The sequence below is a fragment of the Bombus pascuorum genome, chromosome 2 (genome assembly GCF_905332965.1).
Source record: "Bombus pascuorum chromosome 2, iyBomPasc1.1, whole genome shotgun sequence".
NCBI lineage: Eukaryota > Metazoa > Arthropoda > Insecta > Hymenoptera > Apidae > Bombus > Bombus pascuorum.
Genome location: NC_083489.1, coordinates 8164388 through 8189469, shown reverse-complemented (window position 1 = coordinate 8189469; position 25082 = coordinate 8164388). Strand labels below are relative to the sequence as shown.

The window sequence follows — 25082 nt, the reverse complement described above, 5'->3', positions numbered from 1 at the left end:
GATACGTATCCACGTGCTCGCGTACAACGTATCCGCACGAAGAAGAATTCGCGTGCGCTAGGCGAGTACGCGTCTAAGTGTGTAGGTGAATGCGTGTGTACATTGCGGCTTGGTACAACACACATCAGTGCGGCACGGCATCCTCGAGGGTGCTTCCCTGGAGGATCGGAATGCTTTGCCGCCCCCCGCGACCTCCCTCCGGCTTCTGCAACCCTTCTCCGCAGCATCTCGCCAGAAAATCCAAACATTCTTTCGGGTTTATCAACTTTGCCTTTAATTCACGAGATTCCAGCCAGAGAAGAGTCAGCCAAAACCAGCTTACCGTCCTAAGAGGCTACGAGTTGTGGCCGAGAAGCAGGGACGAACAAGGCCAGACCGCTGCGTAAATATTGCTTTATAATAAACGAGGGATTGCGTACTAAGAGAATACAGAGTATGTATATACGTTCGGTGTTCTTAGAAAATTATCGCGGTCGCTCTAATAATCCTTCCCGAGTTACTATACTCGTGTCCTCTTCTTTCTCTCAGCTTCGGTAGTTCTCTAGTTCGATGGGCTTACGTGGAAATACGCGGGCGAAATCCGTTAAGTGGCCTCGCGATATTAAAAAACTGTGGCTCGTTAAAAAATACTTAACTCGGTGGAAATTGCAGTTCACGGCAAGTTCCGCGGGAACGATAGACGGGTTCGATGGAAAGGGAATCTGCCTAACGACATCAGAGCATTAATTTCATGGGTTCTACCATGGTGGTCTGCATTTTAAAAGTCGTTATTACGTAACAGCGCACAAGCGCACTCGCGATTGTGAAATCCTTATTGATGGTCTCCTTTCCGCTTTCCCATTTTTCTTTAATATCTTTTGATTTTTGATTTTTAATTTCCTCGCTTTCACATTCTTCCTATACTTTTTCTTCTCTTTCCTGTCTTAACGAAAACATTCAGCGACGCGCAACTACGCGCCGCCGCGCCGCTCCGTTCTCCTATTACCCTTATTATCGGTTTCAAGTGAAACAAAGTTCGTGAACTTGGAAATCCAGGCTGTCGACTTCGTTCCGCTTTATCTGCACCAACCAAACGACCGCCTAACCCAACTTACCAATTCTCGACATCCTAATCTTACCGGGATACCAGTGGCTAACGTACTTTCCGACCCGATAAAGACCGCATCCTCCACGAGATAAAGAGCCTCCGCCATCCGTCAGCCTGTGTTCATACGCGATGTTGCCTTAAAAAACGTTTCACGTTTCGATGAATATCCTTTCGAGCAGATCTCGTCACGAACCTCTCTTTTCCTCCACGTCTAATACTTTCTACTTCCATCTCTCGCGCTCTGGTTTCTTCTCGTTTCGTCTCGACGCCGAAACGAATGCGGGATCCGCAACGAATGTTCATCGATCTTCAACGGTCTTTATGAGATTCCGCGCTCGAGGAATAAACGAGAGAGGTCTGAGAGCGAGAGAGCGCTTTTAAGCGTCGCGAGCGACTGTCTGGGGCAATCGGTGGTCGCGAGCTGCGTTTTCTAGCTTCCAGACGAAGAACTTTCGCCGCTTATCTGCTATTCACAGCCACTTCGTTCGAATTATCTCGCGTCGAGGACTGGGACGATTCTCGAGGATGTCCGTTTTGCCTACTGCCCTCGCGTAAATCGTCGTTATTACTTTAAATATCCTAGACATGGTGTCCACCAAAGATTTACGCCTTCAATAAAATTTTCAATAATACTATTTACAGTATTCACTTTCGATCATCGTTCCTTCCGAGCGATGAACGCACAAAGATTGACATTGAGATGAAATATATGGTTTGGAACGTTCAAGGGATTAATTTTACGCAGAAGGGTCTTATTATTTTTCACGACCATGATTCGAAGTTTTGCAAGACGAAGGGTTTGGACCCTCAGAAGCAGGGAGCCTGCATGTCTGTGACACGCTTGTCGCGTGTTGTATTGATTGAATTAATTAAGTGGTCTGAGTGGGAAGAGGAACCCTACATAGATTTCCCATCGAGCACTATGTAAGCTTGTAGGTGGATAAGAGAGCCGGATGAACGGACGGATGGAAACGGATTGGCACGATGTAGCCGAACATTTTTTAAGAGACCATAAGAACGAACGAATCTCAAAGATGAAGGCGAAGAAGGGCAGAGAAAAGGAGATCGACCGCAGGATATGACAGGCTCGCGAAAGTAGGCTTCCTCGTTCCGTGTAGCGACAAATGTGTGCTAGCAGGATCAATTGAACGTCTTGCGGGATGTGGCTTAGGACATAATGGGAAATCGATATCATCTTGAAAATATGTCCATTCGGACGGATACAAGTTCGCTACATTTTGAAAGGAAAAATGGAACGAAACGCTATTCAAAGGAATTCCGAATTATATTTACTAATTTTATATTTGTTGAAGATTTGAATAGCTCGAAAAGATATTTCGTTTCCTCTTTTCTCTTGTGTTAAATGCTAGAGTGAACAATTTATTGGCATCATACACCGTTTCAAACTATTAAACGATCAGGAACACAGAAAGCGACGAGCGTTGAGTACAGCACTACTGCGAGTTACACTTATATTCCTGAAACTTTACGAGGAATGAAAGAGACATTTCTTGGCAAACCACCAAGAAAAATATCCACCGAAGAAGCGCGTGTGGAGCTTTTATGACGGCGTGGAATATGGATGAATACTCTCTCGCTGAAAGGGGCCGCTCTTCAAACAGAAAAATTATCGGCATTACGATTCCCCTGGGTTACTAATAGACTCGCGATTCAACTTGACATTGCGACCTCGCTTCCAAATAATATCTTGCAGAGAAATTTAACGAAACTTGATATACTATTCGTTTATACTTCTCTCCTCTTTGCTATAATTTAATACCATAATTATTACAATACATATTCAAAATTGTTTGAAAACTAAAAAGAAATATTTTTTGCGCACATATAATAAAATGATTTATTCCGAACGGAAGAACCCGATGCGGAATAGACGCGAATGGATAAAGATACGAACGTAGCAATAAGAATATTTTCAACATTGCTCGGCTCGCCACCAACTCGTAATACGAGCCAGTGAGGCTAAAGCCTGGCGAAACATTCGATGTAGAAAATATCGGGATTGCGATCTTCGTGCCTTGTTACGTATAGCACCAGGTCCGAACGGGGATGAATTTAATGCTCGCCCCATCACCGCCTTGCCCGGAGTCAAATCCCGAGCACCAGAGGTCCAACAGGATTATCGTAATGGTTCGCTAAGGTTCGGCGCCGGTTTTCGACCTTTGCTGCCGTTCAAAATCCTGAAACGGCTTGGCCCACGAGTTTCACGTAGTGAACTCTCCACGTGAACTATCAGGTACAAAAGCGGAGACAGTCCTTCGGTTATCAAAGTTATGCACATATATATAAGTTATATGTATATACATATATAGAATACGAAGAAGCAGCTATGCGCCAGTTACGAAATTATTCTACGACACGACGGAGCTATTTCCTACGTTTTCCGTGTGTTACGATTTCGTTTCAGAGAGCTCTACTCGTAACGGAAGGAAATTAGTTCGAGGCGACTTTCGCCTGACAAGGATAATTATAAATACCATTAGTGTACTATGTAACAGCAATTTTCCGACGTCACTTTGCATTTGAGTTAGAGCGGTAATAGCGGATAATGAGGAAATAATGGTAGCTCGATTAGGATTTTATTTCGCTTAGTAGAGTTTCATTATCGATGCGATTGAAGTGAAACGATCGGTCGCTGCTTATGGAAATTTTTCGAAGTCTTATATGATGACTTGTTGAAAAATTCATCGCGACGCTATTCAAATTATACACAATTAACGGAGAACAAGCTTCCATATAACGTATCGCGGAGTTTCCGCAACGAGGATAACAATTCCCACGTTTAACGTCCTCTGGTAGCTGGTGGAAACATTTATCCGTTCGCTTTCACGCTGGGCCAGGTATAGTTTTTCTCTCGTCAGCTTCATTATCTCCGCGAGACACGTTTTCCGCCCGATGCAATGAGATTGCCGGATATAGAAGACAAGAGGGAGCTAAGGAAGATACAGGGAAGAAAAGGACTGAGCTCGTCGGCTTCTGTTTCTACCGTGGAACGGGACAAACTGGAGAAACGGCAGGTCAGGTCGTAGCAAACTCGTTCTTCCGACTCCCTTTCTCCGGTTGCTTCCCTTTCAGTTGCACCACCACCATCATTTCTTCCTCCTTTCTTTCTCGCTTTGAATTTTCTTTCTCTACTTTCGTTTCTTTATTTCTTCTCCCGCTGCAGTCTCCTGTCTCCAGTTAACGTCGCGAGTCACGTCGCGTCGTGTCGAGAAGGGTTTTGCGAGCCACCGGATGACTGCCGGCGGGTGATACGTCGCTTTCTCGCGTGACGTCACCCCCCATCGCGAAAGAAAAGAAGCTGATAGTGTTGGTGGCGTTGTAGAGGAGCAGAGACAGGAAGAACAAGCGGCGGTCGGATGAAGGGTGGTAGGGTCACCGCCGCGAAAAGCTCCCTTAGATACGCCAGAGGGGTTGAGCGTTACAAATGACCGCGGTGCTATGCATATCCAACAAGACTCGAAGTACGACGACCGGCAGAGTAGACCCACCCCCACAGTTGAGAAACATCTCTCGTTCTCTAATATGTCACTGACGAACTTCCTGTTCCTTCTTACGGCTCTGTTCCTTTTCCCGCGTCTCCACTTCTCCTTCTATTCTCCAGTGTACTTAATGGTCGCGACAAGCACCATTATTGGAAAATTTGTTTTCGTCGTCTCATGAAATTACAAGAAACTTCAACCAGGTCGCGTTTCGCTCGTCGGAAATTCTCGTTTAAGCACGTGCTACCTTAATTTCGGACGGTAGTTCTTTCTGTGCAGAAACTTTGATCTTCGTATCGACGAGAAGCGATTAAAATCACGGGCGCGTTCGTCGAGTTATTAAAATCCTAGCCGCTTTGTGAAACGTTCGTAGCTGGTGCGTTGCTCTCCGTCAACCTTTTATGCGCTTGTACATTCTTTTTGGATACTTGCGCGAAAATCGCACTTGAAAGGAATTTTTACATAAATTTGTAAACGACAGGGAAAAGCAGAAAGAAACGAAACTGTATGAAATTCGAGGCTTTATACGATGCATCTCGCAAATCCTCGTTTCAGTCTGGCAACGTCCCTTATTGTTCTTTATAGGACGCTTCTTTTGCGCCATAGACGCGACGAAATGGATTACGACGACGGATAAAAGCTACACGCCGATAATTCCTGATCAACGCGTTCCGCTTTAAGATTTATCAGTCGACCGCCTATTTCGCGTAACGTGAAAATAAATGGAGACGATTTCCCTGGTATACCGTGGACGGATCTCGTCGCACCCCAAAACCTGTTGATACGTCGCTGAATGGCATGTATAGGAGAACAAATATACGGAAAGTGGCATTGCAATTGTGACCGTGCTTTATACACGGACGGTTGTGATCGTTCGCGGCTGTTTTTTTTTTTCCATCTTCACGCGTTCCGTGCCTCTCGTATCCAGTGGCGGCTACAAAAAGCACAAAAGAGCAAAATATAGAAGGGGTGACGTGCCAGCGAGGAGAAAAGAATCGCAGAATCCGGCACGGAGGCAGAGAGAACGCTTATATACGATGGAGAGAGACGAATAAGTGGCGGGCAAAGGAAGAGGGCTAATTCCTACAGGGAGATGGAAACGTGGTTGAAGAGGATGCGGAGGGATGAAGGAAACATGGAACGGAAAACGTAATGCGTTGACCTTCGTAAGAAGGAAAGTCAGGGAGGAAAACATGGAAGGCGATCACGTTTGCATGCAAATGCCCCGAGCCGCGCGGTAAATGTTTCTGCACGATAAAAGTCCTGTAGCAACGCGGCAGCCGTAGCGCGAATTTACGTATTCCTCCGCTACCCCCGCCAACCTTTCTACCTCTAGGATGTTCTGCTTATACGGTCGCTAAGTGTCTGCAGATATATGTATATGAAGGGGGCCAGGCGAGTAGGTACGAGGCACTTCGGTGCATCCGAATTATTAAGAGCCCCTAAGCCACTCTTACCACCCTCCTATACTCTCTGCCCTCGGCCCACATTCTGCATCCCGTCGGTTACATTATCAAAGACGAAACTTGTATATACTTACCCATATCTGCACAGGTATCTATAACGAGTCTTTAAAACTACCTTTCTCGCTATGTACCTATGTTACGTTGCATTTATTTTATTTTCCGTATCTATCGATACGGATTATTGTTCAACTTCGTGAAGATTAACGAAAACCGTGTACGGTACAACTTTTGGTATATACACCACTTCGTAAATTATACCAGAGCATTATACGGGATCACTTTGTTCGAAAGGACAATTTACAAGGATGATGTATGGGAAATAGATGTTTCGTAAAGGAGGTTACCGAGACAAATCGCTATCCTAGTTCCGTGTGGTTTTAGCCGGTTCGCGTTAATTTCTCTGGCTAGGAAAATCCTAATTAATGGGGGTGCATTACAAGGTGGGGAGGTTGTTCTCATACGCTGGAACGGAGTTCAGGAGGGTTGAGAATTGGGCCAGATTGGTCGAGATTCGCCGAAGGAGAAAGGAACGAGCTGCTGGATGCGGTATAGTGGTACACGAGGAGAATGCGGAGGTGAGGGGAGAGTACCAACTAATCGGGTAATTTTTCCGGCATCAGTCGGTGAATATCAACGCCGCCGTTGAGCCCCTCTGGCGTTAAGAACGACAAACGATCGCCGATCCATCTGGCTCAACGCGACTCCGTAGCATCAGCCACTCTCTTCCCGCCCTGTCTCTACTTCTGAACCTGTCCTTTCCCCCGGGGGGCTTCCAGCCTTCGAATCCCTTCTTCAACTTAGCGGAACGATCGCGTCCAACTCACCCCTCGAGGCGCGTTCTTCGAGTACGGAACTTGCACACGCACACACGCGTCACAGCAAGCCGATCGGGACAGAAACGACACGTAGGATAACCGTTTCGCACCCCTCGAAGAGATCCTTCCTGAAGCGTGTCGAGATAATTGCTAGTCAGAGGGTGCACGAGCACGCGTGCTTGAACCTGCTGAAGGGAGCATTGTTGTAATCGAAAAGCAGGTAGATAGCATTGGTGGAGTTCAATTGGCCGGAAAATGTAGGTCTAGAAAATTGTCGCGGTATTTTCATTGTACGATTCTTTTTTTGTTTGCGACCCCCTCCCGATGAACCGGCGACGCCTGCGTCGTTTCCCTTCTTTAGTTCGCGCACTGTTAGCGTCAGCGTCCGCGAGTTTAATCTTCGGCGAAACGGATTCCACTATCGGAAGAACCACTGTCGCCCGAGTGGATCCCGAGGCGATGGGACGTGGACGTTATCAAGTGAATTGCAACATGGGAAAAGTTCGAGCACCTGCGAACAAGAGAAAATCGTGTCACCAAAGAAAAGAGTAACCGCATCTACCGTGCGGTTAACCGGAAACGGAAAAGGTCAAATCGCTTCTGCGGGCAAGCTCGGTTGGTCGACGAAGAACCGCGATAATTGGAACAAAGAGACTTAGTTCCAAGGGCCAGAACGGAACCTCATCCCCAGTCTGTGCTCTCTATCCGACCTCTTTGCTATCCTCCGTTCATTTCTCTTTTTCCTTCCACCGTTTCCTCTCTCACTGCCAGCGATAAAGTTTAACTCTTTCGAACTCTGTTAGAGCGGTACACTACTTCCGGTGCGCCAGGAAAAATTCCCTTTATCTCGTGCCTCATTTTTTCTCTTTGCTTCGCACTCATTTCGACTTCCTCGCTTCTATGTCTTTTTACCTCGATCGTAAACCTACCTTGACGGTGTACGTCACGGTTTTCTTCATGACACACACATGTCCATTCAAACAACAGTATTCCGTTAATAAAACCAAAACTAAAATTATATATGTGAATCAATTACGTATTTACGACATGAATCTTATTACGATATATTCAATCGTTCGAATCGTTCTTAACCCTAGTTGCTCCCAGAAGATGTCCAATCATCGTCCACGTGTACCAAACGACCGATGAATCATCTTCGAGTCGTCCGTGTCGATCGTTAAACATCGATCCTTCTGCATCAGAACGACCATAAATGAGAGTCACGCCGCAAAGATGTACCGTCATTCTATTGTTGCCAATGATGCTGCTCCTATACCGCGTACCTCGACTTAACTCCACGACCATGGTTCGCCATTTACAGGGTGCGCCGTTAGAATCCGGACAAAAGAAGTTTTGTGCAGAAAGTTGTTTATTTAAGTCAATACACAAAAACACATGAAAATGTTGTTATATCTCATTTAAAGGGTCCTTGCTGAGAACTTTTATTCTATGTAACCACCCTCTGCCTCTATGACCTGCTCTATTCTTGCTCTAAAGCGCGAGCACGCTGACTTCAACTGGTCGCGTTTAATTGTCGCGAATTCTGACTCGATAGCAGCTCGTAGGGAGTTGACGTTGGGGTGCCTGCATTTATTAGTTTGTCTCTCGATAACGCCCCACACGTAATAGTCCAATGGGTTTAGGTCGGGACTGTTAGGAGGCCAGAAATCTTTCGACCAAAACATGTCCACATTGTCAGAGAGCCAATTTTGAACAAGATGACTTGTGTGAGCAGGTGCGCCATCTTGTTGAAATAAATACGGCCTTCCAGAAGCCGTAATTTCCATCCACGGCTTTATTACTGTCTTCAGGACCTCCAAATAAACCTCCTTTGTGATTCTTTCGCCTTTTTGGAAGAAGTGCGGAGGCATGACGTCGCCCTCACTTGAGACAACGCTGAACTTTTCTCGCCGGAGAAGGAGAACCCTTCTCGAACCACTCTGAGGCTGCGTATCTCTTAGCAATGTCGTATACCGTCGATCTTGGGTAGCTAAAGAATTTTATAATTTCGACCGGCGTTCTCCCGGCGCGAAGACTTTCTATAATCGCCGCTCTTCTATCGTATTCCGGGTTTTGCTTAACGAGTTCTGTCATTTTGAGGTTATAGAAGACTTATTGACATATTTAACTAACTTCAGAGTCAATCAGCACAAACATCTGAATTCTAATATGGTGGGAACTACAAATTGAATTCTGTCCGAATTCTAACGGCGCACCCTGTACATAATGGACATCGAAAACAGCGTAATTTCTACGATTCGAGCGTGTTGTATTAAACGGTATAAGAAAGATAAGTGCAGCCGAATGAGAACACAACTGCGGGCAATGTCTTCGAGCGTCCCCAAGGAGGAAATCTCCGGTTCCCTTGCTAAACCTGTTGTTCGGAGTTTCCTTCGGCGCCCTCTAAATGTCGTTCAATCACTGTCCGTAGAATACCTATTTCGCGACTAAATGAAGTTAGGCTCTTCCTTCTTGTGTTTTTTTCCCCGTCGGATGTAGCTTGTTCCAATCGCAAGGGAGAAACCGCGAAGTGGCACAAGGAGAAGCAACATCGGGGAAGGATAGATATAGGTGGCTCGAAACACGTCAGCCAGGGGCTGTACGGCGTGATCGGTGTTATTTCAACGTGGACCGAGGAGAATTCTCGACAAGAGGAGAGTATCGCACAAGGTAGAACAAGGAGGGAATATAAGGCGGAAGCAATATTGCTTCATGTGGTTGGGAACTCGTTTCGTCCATTAAAGCGCGGTTTCTTGCACTCCTGTTTTTTACCCTTGAAAGGATCAACGAAGCTCTAGCCGACTCTTGGCCCCGACAGATCGTCGAAATATACATGAGAAACACAGCGTAGATATACGTCTAACGGAGCTTGTCTGTATATCGCCCTGGGATACTCACGGTGACTCAGTCGTGCAAGTCACCCTCCTCCGGACAAAAGCCTAAGTGAAATTTCGTGCCTTCGCCTTTCTCTCTCTCTCTCTCTCTCTTCCTACCCGTGTCCGTGCTTGCTGCACACACTCGCTCCTTCTTGTCTGCGCAACAAATCGAAATAAAGGATTTTCCTGGCTTCGCGAAACATCTTAAGTGTAGCTGTTTCAAAATTTTCGTGCCCGTGTTCTCCGAAGGGGAGAAATCTTGGCACGATGTCCTGCCGGTCGTGTCGAGGTTTCGACAAAAACGTCTAAAATACGAGCCGGAAATCTGTTTGAGAAATTAATTCTCGGGATAGTTAGACGTACATATTTCTCGCGGCGTTTACGAGGGTATACTTTCAAGATAATCAATGAAGTATTTCTGCGGAGTGGAGTTAAAATAAAAATCCAAGAACGATAGATTATCGGGTAAAAGTAGAACAAACTGGTTCGTAACTATGGTAGAATCTTGTGTTCGCCGAGAGGATGAAAGAATGTTGAAAGTAAGTTTAAAGGGAATTGTAATAGTTGGGGGTTTAGGGTAGTTATTCGAAAGTAACAATAGGGAAAAAAGCAAGGGGAAAGCATTTCCTATTAATTAGGTGGCAAGCGACTTTTTGAGCAGCTGTTTGCTAGAGATTTAACCTTTAGCTACGGGTATAAATGGTCCTGAAATACCATGGGTGTATCGCCGGTGAAAAACCGAGCACGTCCTGCGTGACGAAGGCTTTTGCGGTAGGCGGAGTGTGTACCTACGCGTGCCACGACTCGAATAAAGGGGATAAGGTTCGAGGCTAGGAATATCGCTGATATATTGCATGAACTCCATATCTTCGTATTAACGCACACAAAAATGGACAGCCCTCGTTTTTCACGAGTAATAACCAAATACTATATCTGAACTAGTCATAAAGCTACGTTTATCATACTGACGTCTATGTATCTTGCGTACTCTAACCGAGTAGAAAATTTGAATTACGCATCAAAAATTGCACTGTTTAAAAGTAATACATTTAGATATATTTTTTGAAACTTCTTTATCGCTTCCTTTTTTTATGGGTACAGCGGAAGACATTTAAAGATGGTCTAAGAGTTAGAGTCCTTTATCTTTCGTTCGACTTTCCTGGCACTAATCCCTCCATAATGTCATAGTTCTCGAAGCTGTTCCGGAAAAGGATCACAGGTCGTGTATACGTGAACCAAGGCTCTGACAAATGTTATCTGATTTTAATGGAGACAAGTTTTCGGAGGCTGAACAGTGCAGGAAGGTTGTAGCCGGGGAATAAATCCCTGGTACGAGAGTGATTTTAATTCGATTCTAACGTGCACAGGTTATCAGGTGCAGGGGTTACGGAAGGGTGGTTTTTTGTTGCGTTGAAATCTCGAACCCTAAACCGAGGGGACCGATGAGATAGGAAATTTGTCGGGAGTTATGCAAAGGACAGGGTTGTTCGTTATGCATAAAAGGAGGTTTACGACGCAAACTTAACAAGTAAGACGATTAAGTCGGATTAACTTTTTTAATTATTAAAACGACTTTTGTGGTATCTACCATAGTAGCTAATGTTTAATCGGTTCTTGCTTGTAAATATTATAAACCTGTCATTTGTACGATGAAGATTAAAATTTCTTCGTACGTTTACATAACTGTAAATCGAATAATTCGAGGATTTCGCATTCGTTGATCAAGAAAAACGGCACTATTAAATATTTGGAATAATTTACTTAATTGAACTTAAAATTCAAATTACACGTTTACTTCCACGTACTTCCAGCGTTAATATTTTCCTGAAATTTACGAAACGTACGGTCACTCCGCCATCGCGACTCGTTAGTTTAAATTAATATTACAACGTATAATATTTGCTCTACGTAACCCTAATTACTCATATTCGTTTGGGGAATAAATTTCTCTTGATTATTCCATTGCGTTCACTTTTGTAACTGTGAATTTCGTCAAGTTTTCTCGAGATGTGTGGAGCACAGTCGAATCCTGAAAGCACCGTCCCAGATAGCACGATTTTGCGGTTCACGACGACCAGCTTGCTTCCTCAGGCTTTAATGGACCACTGGGACGATGTCACGAGGGCAGGATGCACACCCTCGAGGAATGACATGAAATCGCGGTTAACCAGTCGATTTTGCACATACGCTAGCTGCTGAAGGCGAAAATTCGATTCTTCCTTAGGCGCCATTAGACCTTAGGCGAACGTGCAAGCACGTTAAAGTCCATCAATCGATGAAAATTGAACAAGGCGAAATAAAACGATTATATTCTTTCAGGAACCACTCTGATGGGAACCACTAACGCGTCAAAGCGGTTGTAAATTTTAACTCTTAGCGAGGATCTTCTTCACTAGGAGAAAAGAAATTTAACGTATCACAATTTTCGACCATAATGTGACTCATACATCATTCGGGGGAATGTGAATTGTAAAATTCTTTAATTTCGTCGAAACCCTCGACCCATTTTTACGAGTGTGTGTTGAGGAGAATTCGGCCGATCACCCTGTGTCAGAGCACCACAAGGAGAAAGAAGAATCTTAAATCGGCGTTTTTGTCCCACTTACGTCGTCTAATATGAGAACATGGGGGTCATTCTCGTTATGCTGGCTCCCTTATGCCGCCTGTGTTTTATTATATATAATTTTATCCAGTTACCTTCCATGGCGACAATAAAAATTTCTTATACTCAGTCGTGTCGTAGAACAAACGTAACTGGAAGTTACACCATTTTCGCGTTGCAATTTCAGGCTCGTTTCGTTGGAATAGTTTTTACTAGTTCGCTTGCTTCAACGCAACGGGGACTCAGGTACTGACGTGTCAGTACTTCGAATCGCAATAAGTACACAAAGCAAGTATGGTTTAGGGTCAGAGCTGTAATTCCCGTGGAAAGTTCTGTCAAGTCAAATATGCTGCTAGCCGGCAACTAAATACGCGGCGACGATATCAAACAGTGGGAGCTACGTGGCTTTCGTGTGCACGCGTGCCTCCTCATTAGTAGGCGGACTTTCCCGCGTTCCACCGTATTTCGAAAGCGCTCGTGAAAATTTATTTCGATAGGAGCGGGATATTCGCCGCACGTCGTAATTTACGACGACAGACTTCTCTTCTCCGCGTGCACCAACCGAAACTGATCTATCGAGCACACAGATGGGTATAGACAAAATGAACGTTCAAGATGTTTAACGATAGGACAGGTGCGTTCTTCATTGTTCAATGAACTTTCACGAACGCTACCGAAAGAGATCATTAGCGCTAGCGATACGCATGGTCATGTGTCCTCGTCCCATAAATTCCAAGCTTCAAGGATGCGAGCGGCCAAGCTGGTCGGCGAGGGTCGTTCAAAGAATAACAGTTGACACGAATAGTTACGATGCGGTGTGCGAGTGTTGCAGCCTTTGCCGTGGAATTATGCAACACGAACATTACGTCATACTTACGGTGTTCCTTGCGCTCTGCACACGATCATGAAAATCGTGAGCAGGCAAAGAAAACGTACTGTCGAGGGCCGAATGTTGCCGCCACGACGGCCGTGTGGTTCACCTTGGACCGCTGGCGGGCAGAAACGCGAGAGGAAGCATTACGAGCGAAATGTAACTCGGGGTAATTGCATTCTGGACAAATGTAACTAACGTTATAATGTAAATTAATGTTTTGTTCGTGAAAGGAGTAAGGAAGGCATTAGAGGAATTTTTCGCTAATTCTTTATACATGTAATTGTACGATTACTTTAAGCGAGCAAATACAATACGGTATAATAAAGTAAAGCAATAACAACAGTGAGCCAAACTGAAACGTTTTGCGCGATAACGCAGAGGATACAGAAGTCCGTTGCGTTCTCGGCTATTGCACCCTGGTGACAGCAGCCGGAAAGAGGGTTAACGATCAGGTCATTGTATTCGTGGATGTCCTTCTTAGCGGTGTTGGATCCATTGATCAAAAAAGCTCGTAACAAGCAAACGCTGCTATATACGTGTTTTGACAAAACGACGCTGAAGAGATTAACAGTCGTTACGAACAATTTTATGTAAATTATTATCGGAAATAGACGATGTGTGCGCGACTTCGAATCTTTCGCGAACGATACGATTGGTGATCCAGGCGCTTCTCGTGCCAAGCGAGAAAAAAACGACTGCCATCCGAACGAGAAAACGTTAAATTCGTCAGCGCGCACTCGCTATCTCATATTCGAGGAATGAACTCGGTATGATATACATATATTTTCTATATAGACGTAGCGAGAATAGAAGGAATAACTGCGAAGAAGAATGGAATTAGCGAAGGCGAAACAGACGAAGTGGTCGTTTTGCACGCCGATATTCACCAAACAACTGTTTTCCAGACTAACAAACGTTCTGTCGGTTTGCTCCATAACTAACAGCGAAAATCGACGATCCAATGCATCTCGGTGCACAAGAAAGCTTTCGAGAGCTGGGCTTGGATCCAACAACAACCACCATATTTATGGTGCCGGGCCGTCTTAACCCACTGAGAGAACCGAATGCATCCAAGAAACCGAGTCGAAGTTGAGAGGTTACGAGAGGTCAGGCTCCGGTGCTACGTAACATCCAGAATCAATCAGAAGGATATTAGCGTTATCTGAAAGTCAATGCGATCACTCTTTACAGTAGACTGATATTAATGCATTTTCCACGCACACCTTTCCTCCATTTCTTGTTGGTCTTCTAGCAAATATTTCCGGTTTGCTCTTGCTGAAAACGCATCGATGATGTTCGCGTACGCGCGTTCTTTGTTAGAGAAATAACAACGTCGTTGCATCGTCAAAAATATATACGACTACAAAAGGGTGACACATAGGGAAAAAAAAGAGTCCTTTGGATCCGGTGGTCGTCCTCCCTGCGCTCCGGGGCGATAGCTCGACGAAGATAGCTCGAACGGAAACGAGGTACAGACTTGATAAGTGGAGCCGGTCTTCTAATTCCATTCGCCATAAATGCCGCTTACGTATCTAATCTAGCATTCCCGAGCGTTATAGTAGCGTCTACAAAACAGCTTTTAACGAACGCGCAGAATCCATGAATCACGTACAGCGACATAACGCGACCATCTCTCTCTCCACTTTCCGCTCTGAGCGCCCGTTGACTCACGAACGATTATTCATTTTCGAATAATTCTTCGCTCATAATCGACGTCTCATGTGTAAGAGTCGATCGAACAAGCCGCAAGAAATCGTGGCAAACAAGAGATTCTAAGTGACTGCTTCCAAATACGTTTCCTCGTAAGAGAGTAATAAATTTAATGACAACGTACGTAGATTCGAGTTCGATGTCGAAATTAAGGAAAATATAATAAAGTCAGAAGTATACACGACGTATCTGACATCGTTTCTATGATTACATTTAGTGGAAATAGTAATATTGTTCATACGCGTGAATTCCTAGATGTTAGTCGTAGATAAGATGACAATCACAGTTCAGAAATAGCTAAATGAATACAATGATATTAGGAATGATCGTCAGGCTGAACTTCAGCCAGTCTATTCGAGTTTTGGCTCAAAGAACAGAGAGTGTAATTGACGCTGTAATTTACTACCACTCAAACAGGAACTAATCGTTTCTCGTGCCAATGCTATGCTATCGGATTCCACTAAAAAGGATCTGTAATTACAGTTCGATACAAAAAGGAACCCCAGACATAACGATCCTTTATCAAAGTTGTCTATAAATTAGCGTTCGTATATTAATAAACATAACTCATTATTCTAGGTATAGAATACTTACAAGAATATAGCAATTGGAATGAGTGTGTAATAGAGAGGAAAATAAAAAAAGGAATAACTTAATTTATGTTAACACGCACAAAGCAATTTCCTCTTAAAGATCTTTCTGCTGGAGCCGTAATACTGATCGTTTCGTTGTAGGATATTTTGTAAGAAAATGACACGCGAGTCAAAGATAGGTGGATGCGAAAGAAAAGGCGATGTAAAAGGCAAGGGAAACGGCGTCGCGACGCCACCGAGCGGTGCTGCCACGACGCGAGGCGGTCGCCGGCCGTGATAACGCGTCGCCGGCACCGAGCGCGCATTCGGTACAACTCGGCCGAGTTCGGCCCTCCTCGCGTACAGTTATGGCAAGGGAACGTCAGTCACTCTTCGGCGCTCGCGCGGAAGAGTCTGTACGCATTAGCCGTTGGGGATATCGTTGCTCCTTGCGGAGTTTTAAATATCTCGTAGGTGTTTCTTCGTTGTTCATCCCCAGCGACGTGTATCTAGCTCGTGATCGTTGTGACCGGCGCGATTGAATACGGTGACACGACGCCACGTCCGCAAGTGTCGCGGGAAAAAAGCCGGTAGGTGACGGCCGAGTCGCGTGTGTTCCTCGCCAAAGTGTATATGTACACGAGTTACCGGAGCAAAAAGAACGCGAGAGAAGGCCAGTGAATATAGAACGTCGACAGTGGTTAGCTCCAATTTCGTGTCGTAGCGAGAACGAAAGAAAGAGATAGAGAGGTAAAGAACAAGAAAGGCAGAAGTAAGAGAGGAAAAGAAATCGACAGAGAGTATTGAACGATCGGAGCAAACGTATAACGAGTGAACAAGAGAGAGAGAGAGAGAGAGAGAGAGAGAGATTTTGGGAGTATAAAGCGAGAAGCCGAATGATTCGAACACATACCGGGTCGTGACTCGTGCCGGCGCTTTGACGTTTCGTCGTTCGTGGTTACAAGGTTCCTCGTCGTCACGTTCCACGTATGATGGATGCTGTCGCGCGTGTCTCGTGTACGCGACGCTATCAAGAACAGACAGAACGTCGATCTGCACAAGCAACGACGTTGCAGTGAGTTGTTTCCTTGGCTGCAGAGATCGTGCAGTGCGTCGCGTGCCGCTTTCTTTTCGACGACTGTACCAACGCAGCACAGCGCCGTGGTGGCAGCAACAGTAGAACGCCGGTAGTGCAATAAGATATTCCACTCGCTGAGTATACGAGCCAATAGTGTTCGTTGGTGTTTGTGCGGGCGCGGAAAAAGGAAGCGATTAGCCGGTCTTTCCCTCGTCTTGATCAACCACAGAAGTCGTCTGTCTGTAAATTTCGCTTCTCTCGCTCCGTATCGCTCTCTGTCGGTCATCCTACTACGGTGACGTCGTAACCATCGGTGCTTCTTCGATGATAAGCACGTGTGCGTGCCACTACCTGCTACGTGTACGTGCGTGCGTTAGAATCGCGAGCCGCGTATCGGCGTGCAGTTAGTGACCGGGCTCTGTTACCATCTAAGTCCTCCGTATACGAGTATAGCAAATCAGAGTTTTGTTGTTTGTTTATATCTTCTTGTTGGTTTCGTTTGGTTCGAAGGAGTCGGTTTCTTTTTTTGTGCCGAAGCCAGTTACGAACGGATCACCGGCGTAACCATGGATATCCTGCCGAGTGGGAACATATTTAGGGAGTTGCAAGATATACACGACACCGGATACTTTTCGGCCCAGCCATCGCTCGAGGATCATTGGCAACAGGTAAGAATGCTTCTACATTTGAATCCATACCACCTCGTAAATTCGTTATCGTGCTTTATAGATGTCAGTTGCTACTTTCTCATTAAAATAGAACAGAGTAATAAGTCAAAACCTAGCGTCTAGCGTTTCATCGCGCGTACGAGCAAGTTCAAATAGCGGCCGTGAATTTCGAACGCGAAAAGGCGCTTGTAACCTCGACCGCCATATTTGAATTTCTAACGGTCAACGTAGTAAGTAACGCGTGTCGTTGTCCATCGAGTTCACTGACGCACGTGAATTCAATTACACGCTAGATAACTTTGTCCGTTTCTTGTCTGTTTCTTGTACGTATGTTTTAATACATTTGAAAATATCAATAAATTCGTTCGTGAACAGTTATGTCGCCATCTTTTTTCGTAAAATTCGAATTTACAACTAATCTCCGAGAAGTTTGGTTTCTCTGGCCATTTTTTGGTCGGACTCCGTTTAAATCGATTATCGATATGCAGCGGGCTATTATGACGGGACGACCTTGAGCCGTGGTATTAGATCGGTGTGTACGTTCAGTGACGCGGCCGAGCGTACTATAGACGGCGCGTCCTGTTTGTTTACGAGTGTGCAATGACCTTCCAGTGGTCGGGGAAGGCAAGAGGGACGTACTTGTTCCCCATTCAATATCTCAGCCGGAGTACAACAGTTTCCTCGCTTCGTTAAAATAGTACGCGTGACGTCACTGGTAGCGCCGTAAGTTCGCGTTGCGTGTTGCTTTAACGGTTCGCTACCATCACGATTCTCTGGAATTTCCAGCAATTTTTTCCATCTTATTTTAGGTCACCGTCGTCGTACAGGTTATTTTAAAATACGCGTAAGAGAATAGAGGGAACGTAAATTCCATTGGTATTGGTTATAACTGTTTTTCTTAACGAATAAAACCAAGTTCAATATATATATATATATATATATATATATATATATATATATATATATATCGGAAGGAGTTCAAGTATTCTAATAATTAAAGAACTGTTTCATCAGACGCAAATAAACTATCGGCGATATTTCTTGATCTGTTCGACTTTTTATTGGTGAATTAAAATTCTGAAAATTTTTGTAGTATACATTAACATTAACCAAGCAACATATATACATACCTTTTAACCTTTGCTTGATATTTCACATAAACTATACACATTTCTTTCCCCCCTTTCTCTTTATCTCTCTCTCTAACTATTTATCCATCTATCTATCTATCTATCTATTTCTTAGTTAAATGTCACACATTTTAACCACAAAAATTCGTGATGTATTATTTCTTATCGAAATCTATGTGCTATTCGGGGAAGTTTAAAAAATTCTGCGAATCCTCTTTTCCTTATAATTACCTTTGATAATTTCGTACTTTTGATTTTATCTCTGTTCATTTAAATAGTACATTTTAATTGTCGTTCTTTTAATTACCGATGGCGTATTCGATGATTAGGTCGCGTGGTGAAATTTATGGCGAGGAAATCTCGGTTTGTCGCTTGGTACTCGACATTTGACCTGCGCAACATTGTTGGGTCGGGTCTAGTTTGGCGCGGTGCCTAATTGAACGTCTCGAAGGGTTTCCAACTGAAAACCGACCGGCACTTTAGTCGCTTTCTTTTCTTTCTCGTTAATTACCCGTACGATCGAGTGTTTTTATTATCGGCCAAGAAATACGTCATGCTAGCTAACTAGGAGCAAGCAATATCGTCCTGTTTCCGAGATCGGCCACAGCTCCCTCATCGGGTCCCCGTTGTCCTCCTCAATTACGATCTTTCTGATTGCATTAATTTACCTCGTGTCTCGTTCCTTTTACCGCGACTTTATTCGCCTCGCTGCTGAAATCGAATTTGTCGGAAGTGGCCACTATTTTAAATGGAATTTCTCCGGCTTTCTACACTCCGCGGTATCTCTCGTGTTTGGAGAGTAAGCGAAACGTCGGTCAAAGAAAGAAATACCATCTATTTAATCATGCTCAGTCTCTTGGTCTCTGACTCTATTTTTGCGTCCGACAATACTCGAATAGCTTCGGAGTTATTTCGCGTATCTACTTTATCGAACGAACCGAGAATAGGATGCATGTAGATTAGTTCGTTGTTCCAGCAGTTGATCTCATTACTCCTGGACCGTGTGTTTGTTCTTTCTAAAACCGGATTCGCGATCCTCCGTCGTTGTGCTATACGTAACTACTAGCCGGTATAAAACTTGGTCTCATCGCGATATTTGCCGAAAGTAACGCTAGTTTTGTAATCAGCATAGGCACCGTTTTTACGAAGTACGCACTGATGTATATGGACAGCGTCATTCGATAGGCGAACAGATGGTTGGGTCACATCGACAACGCGACGGCGTTGGTCGCGTGACCGATAATGCGATTCGACAGGTGCTCTGTTGTATATTCTTGTATTCCCAACTTTACACGATCCAGTTTCGCCAGCAATTATTGTCGTTGGCGAGGAAGCGAGGCTCTGACGCGCGACGCCGTCAGAACTAATGTAACTTGGCCGATTTTCGGCGTGAACCAGACGACCAAGGAATTTCGCGAAATAGCGCGAGATAGACGATAATGCCCGTCTGTGCGAAAATTCGATCGCGTCGCACTCCGAGAAGCTCGTCTGCTCGTTACAAACTCAGTTATACATGGATATTTTTCTGATTCGTTGATTTCGAGTTTCCTTGTAATTAACGTAAATTGCTAGCAATTATTATAAATTGTTACAAGATATTCGCCGTGTCGAACAAACATCAGGAGACACAAAGACGAGAAATGTTTGGTAGTTTTCCATCGTGGAATTGGATTAAGAGATGAAACGCGACATCGATCAGTTGTTGGCATTTGAATACCTTTTTTAAGCGATAATTCCTAGAACGCTGCCACCAATTAATGTAGCTAATTACGATAATTGTCCAAGCCAACAATGATGAGCGGGGAAAAAAGGAATTGATGTTAAAAATAGCCAGTGTAAGGTGTCAAGCGACCTTGTCGAAGTTTCCTTTCATCTAACACCTGATGCAATTACTGAAATACATCCTACGTATCAAGTCGCGATGAATTATTCATTCCCGATACGCTAAGCGGATCCTGAGGCCTCTAATATGCGTATGCTCGTTTATGAACCAACCAACCATTCTCCCTCCGCTTCTACTCGCGAAACGGAAAATATTTTTTCGTAAATAATTCAGCAGATTGAATAATTGATCGTTAGGCGGATCGCGTGCATCGCCGTGCGTACAAATATTTTCACTGCAGCAACATTGCTCTCGCTTCCTCGATTAATACGGGATACGATATTGTCATGCGTGAATCAAAATCGCGAATTAAAATTTCCTGCCGGATAGCAGTTGCGCTTGTAATATTTTCGATTGAATTTTGCCTCGTTTCGAATTGCCTTGATTCGATCTCGTTGTAAATCGCAATTGAACGTAACTTTTTCGCTCTCTCTTTCTCTCCTTTTTCTATAAATGTACTTTTTTCATTTCGCTGCCATGATACGCATCGAGTTGGTCACGTCGTCCGATATGCACCAACATCCATTGGTTTTTCCTCGTCTCGTACTCACTTGTTTACCGACCTGTACACAATATCGTCGCCTTCAAAACGATGTTGTGTTGCTAGTGAGCTTCGTGTTTTACGACACACGCGTGAAAGCTCGAACGATTCGCGCGAGAACCGCGGCGGACCGCGAGCCACAGAACTTTTGCTCGCATGAATTATACGCTCGTGACAGCCGCTGCGCGGCATCGGTGATATTTTTGTTTTCTCCTTATACATAGGTTGGAGCTTCCACTTCGTGTCGCGTATTACGACACACTCGACTCAACGCGATATTTTACGGCGTGTGTATCGGTACACGTACGTTTCACAATTCTGCCATGTGTCGTGTGCATTGCCGACGACAATCTCGCTCCGTTTCTCTTTTCCATTCCCTCCGCCCCTTTGATTCTGTTCCTCCTCGTCCTTTGGTCGCATTCGCTTATCTATCGAGAATTTCGTGAGAGTTTCTTTTGCACGACTTTCACCCGGACGTGTATCGCTTCCCTCGCGAGCTTCGAATTTTATAGACAAGCGCATAAATAACCAAGCGCTGCGCTGTAGCATTGCTGCATGTGTGAGATTGAAAATTTGTTGCATCTCCTCTCGAGTTATTGTGAACGTTGAATAGACGGAGGAGCGTATCGAGGAAGATATTCGTGTAACTCTATGCGTCGCGTGCTTTGCTATGTGATAAACATTCCAGTGAATCATCGCGATTGTCGTTTGCGCGATATATCTCCGTTACTTCAATAATTCTCCGTTGAAATGGAAGGAATCATTCTTGCCATTTTCTTGTTTTGCCGCATTTTATAGATGTATTTTCCAAGTTGGAAGGTATGCGCATGATTCATTATCTCTCTGAAATCACGAACGCACGATGCCGGTCGTAACGAGGAATACAGGACGCGCGTCCTCGTGTGTGATGTGTTTTTTAACAAGGCACGAGGACTCGGAACGCATGAAAATCAGTGAAATATTCGACATGCTTCGCAGGTGCACATTACAGGATCACACGGTAATACTGTAATGAGCAACGCTTCAGAGATTCATTAATTGTATATCTCATCGCGGTTTTTTCTTTTTTTATATAGCATTTAATACGGTTTCGATTTTTCCGAGCAGTCGGTAATTGCGAGAAACCTGAGGTGGTCGAGTCGCTTTCCCACTGGCTGTTCGCGATCCGTGTTTTCATCGTGAAAGCTCGAACGATAAGGTAGACTATGCGACCGTATCGAGACAACAAGGAAATAGCTCTGCATATTTATTTCCCGCTTATCGTCCGAGCGAAATTCAAAAACTGGATACGCGCGTACGCGGCTGCACACCCATATATATATACATATATATATTTTTTTAAGTAGAAAGTACCGAAATTCCGAACGAAATGGAACGATACGCGAGTCGGTTTCATCAGTAAACAGTAGATTTTCCAAAGGCGTTCCCCTTTGAACGAGGACCAGGGGTTTCGTAATGCTTTACACTCTTTCACCGTGGTTTTCTCTTGATTCTTTCGGTGGTTCTCGTACGCGCGATATATTCCCGAACGGATAGAGAAAAGAGCAAATCTCCGAGCGGCTTTAAACGGCACACGACTGAGTGACTTGACCGAGTGTCGGTGTATACCGATACTCCTCTTGCAGCGTCTCCTCTGTTCCGTTCCTCTTGTTGGCATTGAAATAAGAATATTCGAACGCACAAAGGCGTTTTGGGTGAATGGGCCTGACGTAACTCTTTTGTCTCGAACACGGGCCGTTGGTACGCGAGTCTGTCCCGTTCGTATTCCAACCCCACCGCCCCCGTTTCCACCCTCGATCTCTCTTTCCCCTCTGCCTCTCCCTTCCCTTTAGGCCGCCGATGCGCGCAATGGGACGAGAAACAATGGTTTTCCCGGTACAATGGCTCGCAATGTGAGTGATGCGAAAGATGCCATTGTAGCCGTGGCTACGGAACGTGGCATTGTTAACCTTCGATGGCGCAACCTTCTTTTCTAACCACGCTAGCTACTGCGTTTTCTTCGAGCCCGGTCTCGCTTGCCAAACTATCGTAATTTCTACGCTCCGCGCTATCGTTGCTGTTTGATAATCGATTCGAGGAACTGCGCGAGTTACCACCAGTCGATTCAATATCTCTTCCAAGTCTACCGTATTTCCCTGGGTCGTGTAACCACACACGTTGGTTATCGAACAAACTCGATCGGTTGAAAAATTCGGTGGAAGCTTTACACCGTTTAGTCGCGAACGAACGTTCCCAGAGGGTCGGGCAAAATCTGCCTACCTACTCGCGATGCATGGGAAATATCGATGCGTCCCGTGAAAACCTCGAACGCAGGATGTTCTCGCGGTAGTTACGGTACAATCGCGCTTATCCCTCGTTCCTGTTCCGTTTCGTGGGGGACATGGTACGAGCGCGTTTCGTTTCAAACGAAGAGACTCGGGATAAAGCGAACCACGGTGGTTTATTTCTGAGTTTCTGTCGGTGCGCTCACTGCGATGGCACGCCACGCGTTTCGCCGTTTCTCTCACGTACCAGAATGGATCCTGTCGCTCGCGGTCGTGTTTGCGTCCCGCGACTTCTCGAGAGCGACCTCGTTAAATCTCATTAACGCCGTGGTGCTAGGCGAGAACACCGAGTTAAAGCATTTATCAATTCGGTCAGCCTGTGTTCCCCTAATTTTATTGCGGATTACCACAGAGTTAATCGAACTCCACCTATATAACTTATTACCGCGACGGTACGACGTTGGTAGATGCGTTGCACGATATCCGGAGTAAACGACGAAGAGAAAGGGAGTAAAATGTGTTGGTTAGACGAGAGGGAACAGGAGAGATTTGTTCGCGTTTAATCTTGCAATCCGGGTCGCGGGGGTCAGTTGCGAAGTGCTGGAAACCGGAAACGCGGGAAGGGAATCGCGCGTATACGGGACAAGTACGACAGTTCGTTTGTAGAGAGTAGATAGCAACGGAGGAGAAAGAGACAAGAGAAACGCTTGGGAAAGCCGACAGAAAAAGGCGACACAGCCGATCAAACCGGTCGGTATACACATGGTACACGTAGTAGACCAGACGTTGTGGAAGGACGTTGGCCGCGTCTCGGAAATCTACGCCTCGTGTTTCTGATCGAGATGCTGCTAGGCTTTGCGTAACTCGCGGTATCCTCCGAGGCGGGGTGAACGTACGGAACTCGTATCTTCGATGACCGAACTTCTATCCGGGACGAAGGAAACAAATGAAAGTTGTGACATTCGCTTTAATATTTGAATCGAATAATTTCGATAAGGTGATTCGTGTTGTGGGTGAATGACAATGAACGTACAAAATTTGATGGATGGTGGAAGTAGCGTGCATTGTCTGGCCATTCTGATTCATCGAGCTTATCGTTATTAGTATATCAGACGCGATGATACAAAAACGGCTGACTAGGAGACAAGCGTAGTCTCGTCGCGTGTTAATAGTTGACCATTTTGTGTCGAAGGCACAATCGGTCGAGGAAAATTTGCGTAGATAGTCACGGTCGAATTAACGTGCTTTGCGTGAACCGGCGCTTGTATCGAACTGCTGCAAGCTAAATCAACGGGGACAAGGGTGGAAGAGCGGAAAGAGGGCGGCAGCAGAGGACTGGGGCTACAAAACCGAAGAGAGAAACAAAGGACCGATAAAAACAAATTGGTCTTCCTCTCCTCGCCCCTTTATCCGTCATTCGGTCCGTCGGTTTGATCGGTCAGACAAATTTTGTGGCCGTTTTGTTCGACGTACGCGTACATTTGCGGCGAAAAGACATATAATCCTATTAAAATTTATCAAAGCCCTTGCTCGAAATGTTCGATATTAGCGCATCAGTGGAAATGTGAGAAAAACGAAGCGATAAAAAAATATGTTCTTTCGATTACCGATTACTCACTTGTCGTCGAAAGGCGCGATAAATTATCGAGTCTTAATTACGTCTCTTAGATAAAAAAAAAGCTGCTTCCGATAAAGTCGTGATAGCTCGTAAAACGTTCTCGTCTCGTTCGTGCCTGCCTTCTGTTTGGTTAATAAATTTTCGAAGCTCGCGTAATGCAGTCATTGACGCGACGAGTTAGTAAGTGCGATTTATAGTAAGTGTGATTTTTGATCAATTAAGATTGGTCTTTGAAGAAGACAAAGAATACAATTCGATAAGATAGCGTGACACCCAAGGCGATTACCTTTACTTTCCATGTTTATATATCTTCATTTTTAGTTGTAATATCGCTCGTCTCGTTATAAACCGATGTTTTAGTTTTTTTATAGCTTCTTAACTCGACTCGTTAAGCCACTT

The 25082-nt window shown here is 44.9% G+C and overlaps 2 protein-coding genes across 4 annotated transcripts in view; one reads left to right on the top strand and one right to left on the bottom strand.

Moving 5' to 3' along the window:
* Nucleotides 1-16866, bottom strand: part of LOC132904536 (heat shock 70 kDa protein cognate 4-like) — a 59358-nt gene extending 42492 nt beyond the window's left edge. For both annotated transcript variants that reach the window (XM_060955135.1, XM_060955138.1), the window contains exon 1: nucleotides 16416-16866. In XM_060955135.1, coding sequence (XP_060811118.1) covers nucleotides 16416-16866 — 451 coding nt within the window. The remainder of the gene's footprint in view (nucleotides 1-16415) is intronic.
* A 7-nt stretch (nucleotides 16867-16873) lies between these two features.
* LOC132904550 (Krueppel-like factor 6) overlaps nucleotides 16874-25082 on the top strand; it is a 268819-nt gene continuing 260610 nt past the window's right edge. For both annotated transcript variants that reach the window (XM_060955164.1, XM_060955162.1), the window contains exon 1: nucleotides 16874-17248. In XM_060955164.1, the coding sequence (XP_060811147.1) occupies nucleotides 17147-17248 (102 nt within the window). In that variant the 5' untranslated portion in view covers nucleotides 16874-17146. The remainder of the gene's footprint in view (nucleotides 17249-25082) is intronic.